We start from the raw sequence: 14,503 nt of genomic DNA, 5'->3' as shown, positions 1-14,503 counted from the left end.
TTGACGTTCTGAGGGTTTCGTCATATCCAATACCCTTACAACTCCCACGCTATCATTAGTGCTTTCGCCGGCCATGAAGTCGGCCAACATCTTCTACTTTGGCATCATGATATCAAGCCTTCCCTCGTTCCGTAACACCCAAATCCTCCTCCAACCCGCAATACTCCTACCTTCAAACTCCCGTAAAATAATACTTTAACGCTTGTCACGTCATTCCGCCCCATCACTTCTAGGCTCAGGCTGTTCTCTTTCCGCGCCGGGCCGCTGACCTGTTTCTCATGGAAAGACACACATATTCCCTCACCTCTCCAGCATGCTTCCGGAGACTGTCATATCATATCATATCAGATTTGTCACATGTATGAAATACCATGTAGTATATAGGTTGAAATGAAGACCTTGACCCGGACTTAGGAATCCAAAGATCTATTGTGAGATACAAAGTATGTGGCTACGTATACGGTGTCGGTTCGGTAAATTCTTCCGACATCCTAAATGTTTGATACAGTCCATATCGCAGCCTTGACATGAGGTTGGGTCTGTGGCTTACCCGTCCTCCCCATTGGCGCTCCGCTATTCCTTCGGGCGACCTGTGTTGTTGTCAGAGTGTCAAAATTCCCACACACCCTCGCCAACCCTCAAAATCCTTCCTTCTCCACCGATCTTTTTTTACTCCCTTTCACATGTATTCTTGAAAATATCTCAACAACCACAACATCTGAAGATTTCAAACTTGTTGGAACTGCCTTCAGGAGGTTCATATATCGTTTTGCGACGCTCCGATTTTTTCTGGGGGCAACGTTACGGAAGTTTCTTTTTTCCATGTGTACTTCGGTGACGTGTCTGACTATTTCCATCATGGACGTCAGAACACGAGATTCTCGATCCTATGGATCGAGGGGCTAATAACAGTGGAATCCGCCTCGGAAGAGGCCCTGGAGACCTGAATTGGGGCTCAAAGACCTATCCATGACTTCGGGAAGCTCGGAGTGGCCTGAGAGGGATTCAGGAGGATCTCCTCACAGCCTCCAAACAGAAGTCTCCCACTCCACACCGGGGAAGGTCGGAGATTGGATTTGGTACCGGCCTAAGTATCTCGGGAGAGATTCATACATTTACAACTTCTAGGGAGTTGGTTTGCAGATGCTTTCTCTCGGGGGAGGGACCTGGGGAGGTTCACTCTGCAGTGCAACAACATGCATTTAGGAAAGTACCTAGGTATGCATAAAGATTCTGATCAATGCAGTCGAAGGTATGGGAGCCCTTTCACTATCCCAATCGCCCCATAACCCCTCCCATCCCATGATCATGGTTATCATCATCCCAGCACGAATGTTGCATTTGCCATATCGGTGGCCCGAGGTTTAGGGTCTCATATTGTTTGTTTTATGAATACAAGCGTGTTGATTGGGTGGAGTATCGCCATGCCCCTTCACCAGGCTTGGTTGGACATCCCCCCCCATTCTCCTCAGATGAGCTCATCATCATCTTGCTTTTTTACTATTACTTTGCCCCTCATCACAAGCACCTTGGGTTCCGAAGTGCGAGAGTGGATGGATGGATGGATGGATGGTCTGGTGCAGAAGTGGCATGACCATCCTGAAATTGACACCACCGACGCCTTAGAACCAAGATTCTTCGGCCATGGCGGGGGGACAGGGTAAATGCATGATTGTGGAAGCGAGGACGATGAGTTCCTTGATCACCCGCATCGAAGAGCATTGACAGGCTTCCCTCCTTCAGCGGGAGTACCTGCATATCCGAGAGCAGAGCATGAGCATTCAAGGGGAACCAGAACTGCCATTGTCGACACGTGGGGACAGACCCCTCAACACATTGTGCAAAATGCAACAAAGTGTCACTCCGATACATGAGTGTGGGGATATAGCGAGGGGTAAGAGAGAGAGAAAGAAAGAAAGAAAGAAAGAAAGAAAGAAAAAGAGATCGATGTCTTGGAATACGAATATTCTCTGTCGTTTTACTCACCGGGTTTTCTATTTTCTATTTTCTATTTTCTATTTCCGTTTTGAAGTCGAGGTCGCTGCAGATCGTCGACGTCGACGCACGATACCTTTGTTGTTCTGTTCGTCGCTGCGGGTTAAGCCAAAATTGGAACTGGCGGTGAGAAAAGGGATGTTCTCCTGCTCTGAAGAGAACGCGCACATTTGCCGAGCAGCGAGCACACCCTCAATCTTCTAGACAGACAAACATCGACGATTTCGAGATTTCGCAGATGGCACGAATGATTCTCTAGCTGGTGCTACGATCTTTTTTTCTCGGGGATTTCTTGTTGTATCTGAGACCGGAGTGGGTCTTCTTTTTCCTTTTTATCGCACGTCGGGTACCACGCCATTCATCGACATCCCACAATCCCAAGCCCACGGAACGTTAACTGCACACGCAAAAGCGTCGATTCGGCCGCTCTTTAATTATAATCTTGACGGACGATCGAGACTAAACTGAACTGGAACTTATCGGTTCTTACCAGGGCAAGTTAAGGTCAGTCCATCATCAGCCAATTCTGGCCTGTTCCGCGCACTGGAATGTATGCAACTGCAGCCAATCTCCCGGACATGCCATTTCCATTTCCATTTGCACGCCCCAGTCCTGCTGCTTCGAGTACCGTCCCCCTGCAACCCCTCCCCAAATAGCCCGTCAAAAAAATATGTGCTTCAGTTCTTTGTCTCTGGTCTTTATCTCTCCGATCTATCTATCTATAGTTCCCATCAAACGACAGTAATCTCATTTGCTTGCATTCATCTACAACCTCACGCTTTTTCCTGTAATTCTCCCTCCCAGTTTGTTCGTTCCAATTTCCCTCCTTTCGCATCGTTCCGACGTGAAAGTCTTCTTCGATCCAAATTGGCAATTGTGCGGTGACAAACTCGTTTTTCCCCCGTTTTCCCTGCTTGCGAAGCAAAGAAGAAGAAGAAGAAGAAGTGGAACAAGAGGAAGCAGTGGAACAAGAGGAAGAGAAGCAACCCCGGAAACCATCAATTACATGCAATCAATCCGTCTTCAGCACCACCGTCCACCATTACCACCCATCGCATCCACTCTAAACACCTTTCCCAAGATCTTCAATATCAAATCTATCGCTAGGATCCACCAGTAACTAACAGTACTAGTCTAGTCTAACATCAGCTGCTCCCATACTTTGCAAGCTTTCTCGCAAGGTCATCCAGCCTGGGTTTTGCCTCTTAAGTGTGTTGTGTTGATGGGTGTTTGACACTCTTCCAACGTTCATCAGCCATGGCCTCTCCATCCGCCGAGGTCGACATCACCTTAGACGGTCTTGAATCCATCAACGTTCCAACCAACCAACAACCTTCCGAATCGCTTCAACCATCGAATCCAACAATGGAAGCAGCTATGGATACATCTAAAGATGATGAAGAGCCTGATATCGGCCCTATCTTCCCTGACCATTACTACGGTGATGGGAAGATTCCGGTCTTCAAGCCGGTGAGTTTGATCTGCTGCTCCCATTTGATCTAATGCGACAAGCCACCTGGGTCGCGAGTCCGGGGTCTTTTTAGCTACCTATGTCCTTGATATTCTTGATCAAGGACTTAAGCAGCTACTAGGACATGGTATCCGGCCGTACATTCCTAGACTCTGCGTTTTGTCCCGCATTTGCTTCTTTTTACCCGGTGATGCTGATGAGTATATTTCCTCATAGACTATGGAGCAGTTCAAATCCTTTTACAAATTTATCCAAAAGATTGATCACTATGGGATGAGGTCGGGGATTGTGAAAGTCGTCCCTCCAAAGGAATGGTAAGATATATCGATTACACCTTTTCTCCGATCCCATTTCTGCCTCGGTCTATTTGATATTAGTCGCATATTTTCTTCGTTTGTTCCTACCATTCGACTGCTACCTTCTCATGCCATTATATCATATTCCCATACTAACTTTCCCAGGATCGACTCCCTTCCTGCCCTTGATGAAAAGGTCAAAGATATCAAGATCAAAAATCCAATCGAGCAACATATCGCGGGCAGCACCGGCTCCAGTGGTACAGGAATCTTCAAACAAGAGAACCTTCAACGCCAAAAGACATATAACCTCCCTCAATGGCGAAATCTTTGTGATTCAAGTGACCATCAACCACCAGCCAAGAGAGGAGAACGTCGAAAAAACCAGGAGTTTAAACCGAAGCCTAAGCCTAAGCCGACTAGGACGACGCGAAGGAGCACAACTGCGGCGGCGGAGGAAAGCTCAGAACAGACTCAGAGGCCACTTACCCCTCCTCCTGGTGATGAGACACCTGTTGCTGGAACCCCTTCAAAGGACGAGGAAGATACCATGGAAGCTCCCTCCTCCGTTTCTAAGAAAAAGAAGGGCAGACAACCTCAACCAAGGCCAAAACGAGTCTATATTCGTAAAACGAAGGAGGAAATGGAGGAGGCTGCTGCAGAAGCTGCGGAAATCTGGAACGGGTTCGACTATCGATTTCCTGCTGCCGCGGAGTTTACCCAGGAAAGATGTGAGGAACTTGAGAAGCACTACTGGCGAACATTGACATACAACAACCCTCTATACGGAGCCGATATGCCTGGCTCTTTGTTCGACGAGACGACGACCTCCTGGAACGTTGCGAAACTAGAAAACATCCTGGATTGTTTAGGGGCCAAATTGCCCGGTGTCAATACTGCCTACCTGTACCTCGGCATGTGGAAGGCGACCTTCTCATGGCATCTCGAAGACGTTGATCTCTACTCGATTAATTATATCCACTTCGGCGCGCCGAAGCAGTGGTATTCAATCAGCCAAGAAGATGCACCCAAATTTCACGCGGCAATGAAAAGTATCTGGCCGGGTGAGGCCAAGAAATGCGACCAGTTCCTCCGACATAAAACCTTTCTGGCATCCCCGTCATTCCTAGAATCCCACCATGGCATCAAGGTGAATAAACTCGTACATCATGAAGGAGAGTTCGTCATTACTTTCCCATACGGGTATCATGCTGGTTACAATTTGGGATACAACTGCGCGGAGAGTGTCAACTTTGCAACGGAAGCTTGGTTGGACTATGGACGAAAGTCAAAGAGATGCGAGTGCATTGATGATGCCGTTTGGGTTGATGCAGACGAGATCGAGAGGAAGCTGAAAGGCCTCCCTACGGAAGACGAGTGGTCTTCTGAGGACGAGGACGTTGATAGCGACGACGAACCTACTGATCTCCCTACACCTCCCGAAAGCGTCGAGGGTGACGGAGCGAAGAAGCCGAAGCGCCCCAAGTCGAGCAATAAGAGAAAGACGGATGGTGAGGGCGGCCGAATGGTTAAAAAGATTAAGGTCAAGTTCGGCACGCAGAAAACTCCGCCCGTGAGTACCCCCTTCGACAGCGATATGAATTCGACACTAACAATCATTAGTGCGTTCTTTGTCCGAATGAAGCCCAGCATGAGGAGCTACTCACCACAGACGAAGGAAAGAAAGCTCACAGGTATCTTCACGATCCCGATAGCTTCAAATATTTTAACACCAGGTGCTAACAATTTTCATTCAGATTATGTGCCATGTACATCCCAGAGACCTTCTTCACGACGGACCCGGAAACGAACGAAGAGAAGATTTCGAATGTTTCGGCCATACCTACCGCCAGGTCGAACCTCAAGTGTTACTACTGTCGTGCCAAGGGTGGTGCTTGCTTCCAGTGTTCAGAAACCAAATGTGTCCGAGCTTATCATCCGACTTGCGCGGCACAGGCGGGTGTCCTGGTCCAAAATGTACTGTTAGCCTCGGAACCCGACGGTTCTGGCCAGGAGGCAACAGCACCACAAACTGAGCTCGACTTCCGGTGTCGATTCCACCGGCCTAAGAGACCGAAGGACCATACTCCTGACGTTCTTGAGGAAGACCAGATCATTATGGAATTCGCCAAGAAACTTCAGCCAGGACAGGTCGTTCAATTCCAGCTATATCTTGGGGAAATGTGTGCGGGTATCGTACGACAGAACCGGGCATCGGAGCATATGTTGCTTTTGGAGATGTTACCGAAAGGGAACCCCTTCGAATTGGAATGGAAATATGTTCTACCGTCGTCTATTATGAACACGGCCCCGATTGTCAAGACGAAGAAGTCGCGGGCTTCGGTTCCTAGCGTCAGAACAGATGCTAAAGGGAAGAGAGTTGCCGTTGAACCTAGGAAAACGGACTTCTACGCTGACAAGCCGCAAGTGGGTGATCAATTTCTCCCCGGTACCACTAAGTATACATGGCAGGAATTTGGGGACTTTGCTGTTCCTCCCAACCCACACCAAGAACCTGCAGTGAAAATCTGGTATTATGTCGGGGAACAATCCACCGAGAATATCCCATCCTGGACGAAAGATCCTAGTGTACGTGTAGGCGATAAGGATGCCGTTGAACCGCATCTACAGCGAAGAAGCGGTAATGGCGAGGGTCCTTGTTATATGACACAAGCAGAGGAACGGGCCAAGGCAGAGGCATCCCTAGCAGCCCAGCAGCGTGCAGGGTACTACCAGCCACTGCCGGCCCAACAAACACAACCAGGGCATCCAAGTGGAAAACCAGTTCCCCAGCCTTTCCATACGCCTAATTGGCGACAACCTCCTCCAGCACAGCCTGCGGGACCTATTGCTAGTACGAGTAGCGGACAGAGATTTGTTGTTGCTTCTGCGAATAATGGACGTAGAGTGTTCTATGTAAGTGCCCTGCTCGGCGTTGTGTTCCTGGTCACGAGACTGGCTGTGTGCAAGATCGAAATATTTAAACAGCTCTTCTTCTCTCGGCATCTGGCTTCTAATCTGACAAATATTCTTCACTCCACAGAGTCCCCTTCAACCAACAACTTTTCAGAACTACCAAGGCACCACGCATCGTGTCAGCTACAAACCTTCAACTCCAACTCCAATCCCCTCCTCCTCTCCTGGCCCTCCCAACCCAAAACCAGCCTCCCAAACCAATCCCGGGATGTCTGGGACTCCGACTCTAGGGCCGAATCCCTACTCGGCCAACCCTCAGCAACACCCAAGTGCCCCAACCCAGCACGCTCAACAACCTCGCGCGACGCCTTCTTAGGCCAAGAATCCTTCGCCTGAGGAGGCTCCGCGTGTTGAGTTCATCAAGCATCTTGTACAAACCTGGGGGACAACCTACGCCAGGAAACCATATCATGTTATGGTCTCAGAGCTCACTGAACGCATTCACAATTTGTGGGCTATGGGACATCTACCTCCACCGCGATCAAACCTCGAGCATGACCGCAAATATTACGTCATAGATACTATTTCTCGCGTTTTCGAACTTCTCAGGGCCTGGGGAGGCGATATCCCTCCCCCAACTCCCCCACAACCTAAACCTCAACGACCAATTGTACCTCTCAGTGACGAACAGCTTGCCAATCTTGCTGGCGCCCTCAAGATTTCTTCGCCTGCCACCTACCCCCAAACCGAGGAAGAGTACATGCAGGAATTCGTTGAGGAAGTCAGCAAGTGGGGACTCAATGCCGACGACATTTTGCGGAAAAAGAATTGGGGAACTTGAGCTTGCCAACTCCAACCAACCGTTTGTCCCGTCTTTAGCGCCTAAGATTTCTCACCAATTCTCTTCTCAATCGACGTTTCTCCCAACCTCTTTCGAGGCCGTTCTTTCCTCATCAACCTTCTTCATATCTTTTCTCCCCTAGCTAGGCGCTATTCACGTTGGGCTTTAACTTTAATACCGATTTAATCAAATCCCTTGTGCCTTGATCCACCTGTCCCTGTCTCTGCTTCTGTCTCAATGGTTTTTTCTTCCTTTATTTCTTCTTTTGCTTTTTTGTGGTTTGTCCATGTCCGGGTTACTGGTGTTCACTGGCTCGATTTCGTTTCCCTTTCTGATATGTTTGCTTCATGGCCTCTATATATATTATCTCACTGTGCGAGGGACATGCTACGTTCCTGTAATGAACGACTCGATGATTGACTGATAAAACTAAGCTATAATAACCATCCTTACCACTCTTTAGATGAAGTGGATGGGTCAAAAGTATTACTATGGAGTCCATTGCCAAGAACTTCTTTTGCCGTGGTTATAGGAAACGTTTAAAACATTGCCGTAATCTGCGCCGAATATTGACGTTGCTACATACTAACAAAAAACAACAAGGGTCACTGAAGCTCCCGTAATCCTGGAGCTTAAGCTCGCAGCAGATGTCGTAACCAACCCTGGCTTCCTCCCACCACAACAAACATGCATCACTACCACCACGACCACACTCTCTCATTCCTCAACCACTCCAATGACCGACCTTATCACTCTGCTCCCGAACATATATCGTACAAACCCCGCTTTACAACCGCTACTCGTCCGCCACAGTCCTTCATTCGACCAATGCGGCCTAACAACCGTCGATCTCGTGACTCTTGATCCGAGAACCATCTGTCAACGCGCTCGGATCAGTTTAAATGATGTCAACCGAATTGTTGAAGGTGTTCGCGACGCTTTAAACGCTGATACGCTTGGTGGGCCGGTTAATGCGCCTAATATTCGGAGTACGGCTGGGACACCATCCGCCACGCCTTCGGGGACACCTAGTGCTACCAGTGGCGGTGAAGGGGTTACGAATTTTCGAGGAAGGAATATGGAGGCTTTGAGTCGACGGCAGAGGATGGTTGAGTTTGGAGATGATGGGGTTGATGGGCTTTTGAACGGGGGCGTCATGACGGGGAGTTTGGTGGAGATTGTTGGAGAGAGGTACGTTATTATCATTTTTAAAAAAATACTACTTTGACTATTACTTTTGTATTATTCTTAAAAAAGGGCTTTTTGATGCTGATTCTACGATGTTATTATTATTATTATATATACAGCGGCGTCGGCAAAACCCAGCTTCTACTCCGTTTATGCTTCTCGATCCAACAACCGCCTCATAACCGTTCCGCGATATACATCTGTACGGAATCGCAAATTTCCACGAAAAGGATGGTAACCATGCTTGAAGATCTAGTTTCAAGAAAAGTCCCGGGGTATGCGGCTCTTAGTATGAATCGGATACAAACCGCTATGTGTCAGTATCTTGAAACACTGGAGCATATAGTGAAATACCAGCTACCGCGTGCGATCGAACAGTTTAAAGCGGGATTGGTGGTGGTGGATAGTATTGCTGCGAATTTTAGGGTTGATGATGAGGATGGTACCGGTGATGGTACCGGTGATGGTGCTACGACAACTGCGAAGGGGAAGGGGAGTAGGAGTGCGAAACTTGCGAGACGGGCGGGGGATATTGTACGGCTTGGGATGTGTTTGAAAGAGATGGCGATGAAATATAATGTTGCGGTTGTGGTTGCGAATCAGGTCTCTGATACCTTTGAACCGGCGTGGGTTAAGAGGAATAGAGAGATATCGACACAGTACCAGCAGCAGCAGCAACCTCCATCTTCTTCAGCTATTGTTTCTTCAATCGATTCGAGTATGGGGACTCAGACTCCTACCACGCAATTCGGACAGGTGGTGCACACCCAACGGGCTGCGTCGCAGGAGATACCATTGACTATGTCACAATATGGACTTCCTACGGACGAATTGATGATGACTTATGATTATCAGGCGAAGTGGTTTAACGGGTGGGGGGAGGAGATTGATGATATTGCAGCGGTTGGGGAAGGAGGGGATGAGGTTTTGATACAAGCGTTAGGGAAGTTGAAGACACCGATGTTGGGGATGACATGGACGAATTTGTTGGATGGGAGGGTGGCTTTAGTTAAAGGGAGTGCCAGGAGGGAAGATGGGGGCCTTGTAGGGGAAGATGGTGAGGGGGAAGGGAGGACGAGGAGGTGGGTTAAGGTTGTTTTTGCACCGTGGGCGGAGAGTGGGGTTTTGTTGGAGTATGAGATTTGGGAAGGCGGGGTAAGAAGTGTGAAGACTATTAACGAGGTCATTGACGAGGTATCATGATTTCACAAGGATATGCGTATATGAGGGAGAGCGGGGGTTCTTTTACGTGCATGCTGCATTACAGATTGATACTTCTAGACTTGGGGGGTGTTTGTGTACTGATACCATACTGCCGTGGATTTAGCGTGGTGTTTCTGGCGTTCTGCTTCCTGTTGATCTTACATCTTCCCAACAAAGACATTTACAAAATCTGGAATTAGACTATAGAAGAGGAATGAAATGTACGAAAGCGGCTTTTCATTTTCGAGATTTCATTTTCGTTGTATTCTATTACATCAAATTGTAACCATTTCCACCTGAATCGAAAGAAAAAAGTTGTAGAACGCCAGAGAGTGGGATCATGAATATTGACCAACAGTTAACGCCGGTATCCCCAGAAGTATTGAATATGCATTTCCCATTTGACCCTCGAAAAAAGAAATGCCTTGAAGAAGCTAGATCAAGTGGACGAAAGGGATAATAATAAAAATAAGGAAAAGACACGAAATATCGCCTACTAGTCGATATCTATGGTCTCCTTGCCCCGTAGTGTTCTCCCGGAAGACTGGCCGGTGGATGTAGCTTTACCCTTTCCCTTCGGATCGGCTGACTCGTCCCGATCCTTTCTTTTTGAAGCGGCACGCAAAGATTGACCTTGACCGGAGAATGTGGTGGCGTTTGCGGATTCGGATTCGGATCCTTCGGTTTTCTTCACAGGGACGATTTCGTATCCAAAGAATAGAGTACCGGGTGGGAGTCGAAGTGGGACTGGTGGGGGTTTTCCATCTCTCATCAATGTTGCAGTGTCGATAATCTTTCCATTTGTCGGAAGCTTAATGGAAGGTGTTGGAGGGGCAGCTACACTCGTAGGTGGAGGTGGAGGTGGGGCAGGAGTTCCTGGCTTGGATTTGCTCTTTCTGTTGACTAGCTTTTGGCCGGATCCCGAGAATGCATCTGATGGTTTGAGATGCTTGCTACCCGATGAACCTGGTGCTAAATCTTGATATCCGATCTGAGCTGCCATGGCACCCTGTCCTGCGTTTGCTCCGACCCCGCCAGCGAGGGCAGAAGATGGTCTTGTAGAGTTCACGCTACTAGCTGGTTTACTCCTTTCCGGCTCAACATACCCTACCGGAGCTGCGAAGTCGACTTCGATATCCGTTTCGACGACTGAGATAGCACCATTTCTGACATTTGGCTTTACTTCCAAAACAGCGATTTCGAAGATTGTGTCGTTGTAGGAGAAGGAGAAAACATCGTCCTTTGTCAAGGCTGAGAAGTTACGGAGGGCATTTTCGAGAACGGCCTTTGGATCTGAGATGTCAAGGAAATCAACGGATTGAGGTTGAAGTTTGATGAAAGATCCTGGAGGGAGATCGGTGGATTTGACCTGCATTAGGTCACCGGGTTCTAGGAGGAGGGTTTGCATGATCTAACAATCAAAACGTCAACAGTCTTGTCATATATATACTAGGTAGTCTCGTGCTATGAGAATAGTACGATACAATGGTAGATTTTTATAACGTACCCACTGTGGTAAATATATCCTGCCTTCCTCAGCCACAAACTCGAGGACACCGCAATGTGTAAGCTTCCCTTTGCCGTTATGAAGCTCGAACAACATGGGATACGAGATATGAAGACGTGTAAGCTTGTCGAGAGCACTCGGAGGCATGATGACTTTCCCGCCATAGTTGAGGTTCTCACGGCCGGTGGGCATCATAGCTACGGGGTAGCAACGGTAATACTCGTCGAAACGGCGTGTGGCGCCCGACCGGCCGATAGGACCGTCGAAATCATCGTATCCGTAGCCGCCGTAGCTCTGGAGGTAAGAATAGTAGAAGTACATGTCAGCGTCTGGATCCCTTTCTGTTTCTGAGTCCAAGTCTTGGTCAAAGGCTGATCCTGAGTCAGGAGGACGGCGACGACCAAGACGACGGATGTTTCTGAAGACGTTCATGGCGGATGCGATAATGATGGTGATGGTGATGGTGACTGTGAGAAAGATGGAGAGAAAGGTGGACTTACCATGGTGAAGGTAGATGGTTCCTGAGAGGTTATCGAGAGCTGAGGTTGAACGTGGCGGAGGGAATATCAGCAGCGAGGGAGCGGTGATCAGTGGTAAGTGGTCAGTGGTGGGTTGTACGGAGCACAGAGGTTGAGGGACGACGGACAGGAGGGACAGGTGGGATGACGACAGCACGCCGCCCATTCATTCATCCACCGTGCACTGACTAATTCGCCGCTGACTAAAACAAGCCGCTACTATATTTTATATTTTACTAGAATAGTCAATGATAAAAGCAGTTTATCCAGCTTCACAAAATTCAAAGTTAAAATCCCTAGTAAAGCAATTAAGTATCTCTGTAGTGAATATATGACAAGCTGGGCTAGATCCTGGTGGGATTCCATAGCAGGTGCAAGTGGCATGGACCAGGGTGAGCTCAAACGCGTCTACCAAACCAAACCATCTCTTAAACAACTTCAACTCATCTGCGCCGTCTCGCAAATTTCCTCAAACCATATCTCCACCAACCTTCACGACCAATTCCGCATCACTACATCCCAATTTATCCGCTTGAACTGAATCAAAACACATTTCCTATTGCTTTAATATTAATTCAACGATGGTACTTCCCCTCCGCTAGCTAGGAAAGGAATTTTTCTAAAAGAAAATCTTGCATCTCATACTAACCACCTTTAAAACGACCAGCAAGCTATAACTACAGTCTCTGAATCCAGAGACGTCCGCGGCCTCAACCTCATCGCCTCGCATTCTCACATTCGTGGCCTCGGCGTCGAACCTGATACCCTACAACCACGAACCAATGCCTCACAAGGTCTTATCGGCCAGGAAAAGGCCAGGAAGGCCGCTGCCGTCATTCTCCAGATGGTCCGCGAGGGAAAGATCGCTGGCAGAGCCATTCTGATGGCTGGTCCCCCTAGGTACGCGTCGTAATCTATGCCTATCACTAAACGGTTGTCGCTGACGGATTTGAATCCAATAGTACCGGGAAAACAGCCATTGCAATGGGCATGGCCCAAAGTCTTGGGTCCGACGTTCCATTCACCATCCTCACATCCACCGAAATCTTCTCGTTAGAAATGTCCAAAACAGAGGCTCTCACCCAGGCTTTCAGAAAGTCTATTGGTGTTAGAATAAAAGAGGAAACAGAGATCATCGAGGGCGAAGTTGTTGAGATCCAGGTTGATCGTACCGTTACTGGAGTAAGCAATCAATTCCTGGGGATTCGGCGGCAATGAGAGAGTCAAGAGAGCTAAATTGGTTTCGCATTTTATAGGGCACGAAACAAGGTAAACTCACAATGAAAACGACCGATATGGAAGCTGTCTGGGATATGGGCGCCAAAATGATCGAAAGTATGTCCAAGGAAAAGGTCATCGCTGGTGACATAATATCCCTCGACAAATCTTCCGGCAAAGTAACGAAGCTCGGCCGATCATATGCAAAAGCTAGAGACTATGATGCGATGGGGCCCGATACCAAGTTTTTGCAGTGTCCGGAGGGGGAACTCCAGAAGCGACGTGAGGTGGTCCACACCGTTTCGCTACATGAAATCGATGTCATAAACTCCCGTACTCAGGGATTCTTGGCTCTGTTCTCTGGCGACACTGGTGAGATCAGATCGGAAGTTCGAGACCAGATCAACATCAAGGTCGGGGAGTGGAGAGAAGAGGGAAAGGCAGAGATCGTTCCAGGTGTTCTGTTCATTGATGAAATCCACATGCTGGATATTGAGTGCTTCTCATACATCAACAGAGCCTTGGAAAGCGAGTTGTCACCGATCGTTATCATGGCTTCGAACCGAGGAACAACAAGAATAAGAGGAACAAACTACAAATCACCACACGGACTTCCAATCGACTTGTTGGACAGAGTGCTAATTATCCCAACACCTGGTTATTCGACTCCAGAGATTGAGCAAATCTTGTCGATAAGAGCCCAGGAGCAAGAGGTTGATTTGGAACCAACTGCGCTTTCACTTTTGACAAAGATTGGATCGGAGACGTCGTTGAGATATGCCTCGCAGCTCATAACTACAGCTAATATGATCGCATCGAAACGACCCAAGAAGACGGTTACGGTTGATGATGTTACCCGTAGCTTCAAGTTATTCCTGGATACTGGTCGCAGCACGAAGGTATGTTTTAGTAGCTTAGGACTTGTCGAGACTCCACTGAACACTGGCTTACTGATCAATTCTATTTAGTACTTGGCTGAATATGAGAACCAATTCATCACGGATTCTAACTATACTGTGAATGGAGAAGATTCAATGGAGTTATCCTAGTGATAACCGTGATATTTTGTACGATATTTAGCAGGATACTTTTGATGCCACCTAGCATAGTGGGTTTTTATGATCTCGACCCACTTAGACCTGATCGAGGACGGTCTTACTGTTTGCTTCTGAAATGATACCTTTCCACGCTGCCATAAATTAATGATAAGAAATGCAAGAAAATTAATAATTCAATTGAAGAAATATGTTAAAGGAGGATCCCGGCGATGAGGGCTCATAGGGAACCTGGTCAATATTGTAATTCGCCAACAGCTGTGGTATTGTGCTGTGCACGCTGTTACTATGTGGA

The 14,503-nt window shown here is 48.0% G+C and overlaps 4 protein-coding genes across 4 annotated transcripts; 3 read left to right on the top strand and 1 right to left on the bottom strand.

Annotated features, from left to right (window-relative positions):
- Nucleotides 1–3,252: 3,252 nt before the first annotated feature.
- AOL_s00215g230 (uncharacterized protein) lies at nucleotides 3,253–7,054 on the top strand (the record flags this gene model as incomplete). The annotated part of the gene is made up of 6 exons (XM_011129432.1): nucleotides 3,253–3,465; nucleotides 3,683–3,780; nucleotides 3,928–5,335; nucleotides 5,386–5,456; nucleotides 5,520–6,678; nucleotides 6,806–7,054. The coding sequence occupies 6 exons, from the start codon at nucleotides 3,253–3,255 to the stop codon at nucleotides 7,052–7,054; spliced, it is 3,198 nt and encodes a 1,065-aa protein (XP_011127734.1).
- A 99-nt stretch (nucleotides 7,055–7,153) lies between these two features.
- Nucleotides 7,154–9,910, top strand: AOL_s00215g229 (uncharacterized protein; the record flags this gene model as incomplete). The annotated part of the gene is made up of 3 exons (XM_011129431.1): nucleotides 7,154–7,467; nucleotides 8,123–8,710; nucleotides 8,827–9,910. The coding sequence occupies 3 exons, from the start codon at nucleotides 7,154–7,156 to the stop codon at nucleotides 9,908–9,910; spliced, it is 1,986 nt and encodes a 661-aa protein (XP_011127733.1).
- A 496-nt stretch (nucleotides 9,911–10,406) lies between these two features.
- Nucleotides 10,407–11,920, bottom strand: AOL_s00215g228 (uncharacterized protein; the record flags this gene model as incomplete). Its single annotated transcript, XM_011129430.1, has 3 exons — nucleotides 10,407–11,321; nucleotides 11,418–11,711; nucleotides 11,918–11,920. 3 exons carry the CDS (start codon nucleotides 11,918–11,920, stop codon nucleotides 10,407–10,409), a joined length of 1,212 nt encoding a protein of 403 aa, XP_011127732.1.
- Nucleotides 11,921–12,516: 596 nt separating this feature from the next.
- AOL_s00215g227 (uncharacterized protein) lies at nucleotides 12,517–14,202 on the top strand (the record flags this gene model as incomplete). The annotated part of the gene is made up of 5 exons (XM_011129429.1): nucleotides 12,517–12,519; nucleotides 12,603–12,835; nucleotides 12,898–13,117; nucleotides 13,192–14,052; nucleotides 14,122–14,202. 5 exons carry the CDS (start codon nucleotides 12,517–12,519, stop codon nucleotides 14,200–14,202), a joined length of 1,398 nt encoding a protein of 465 aa, XP_011127731.1.
- Nucleotides 14,203–14,503: the final 301 nt, after the last annotated feature.

Source organism: Orbilia oligospora (genome assembly GCF_000225545.1).
Source record: "Orbilia oligospora ATCC 24927 unplaced genomic scaffold scaffold00215, whole genome shotgun sequence".
In the NCBI taxonomy this organism is placed as follows: Eukaryota; Fungi; Ascomycota; class Orbiliomycetes; order Orbiliales; family Orbiliaceae; genus Orbilia; species Orbilia oligospora.
Note: the sequence above shows the minus strand (reverse complement) of the source record. Positions and strands in the feature narration are given on the sequence as shown.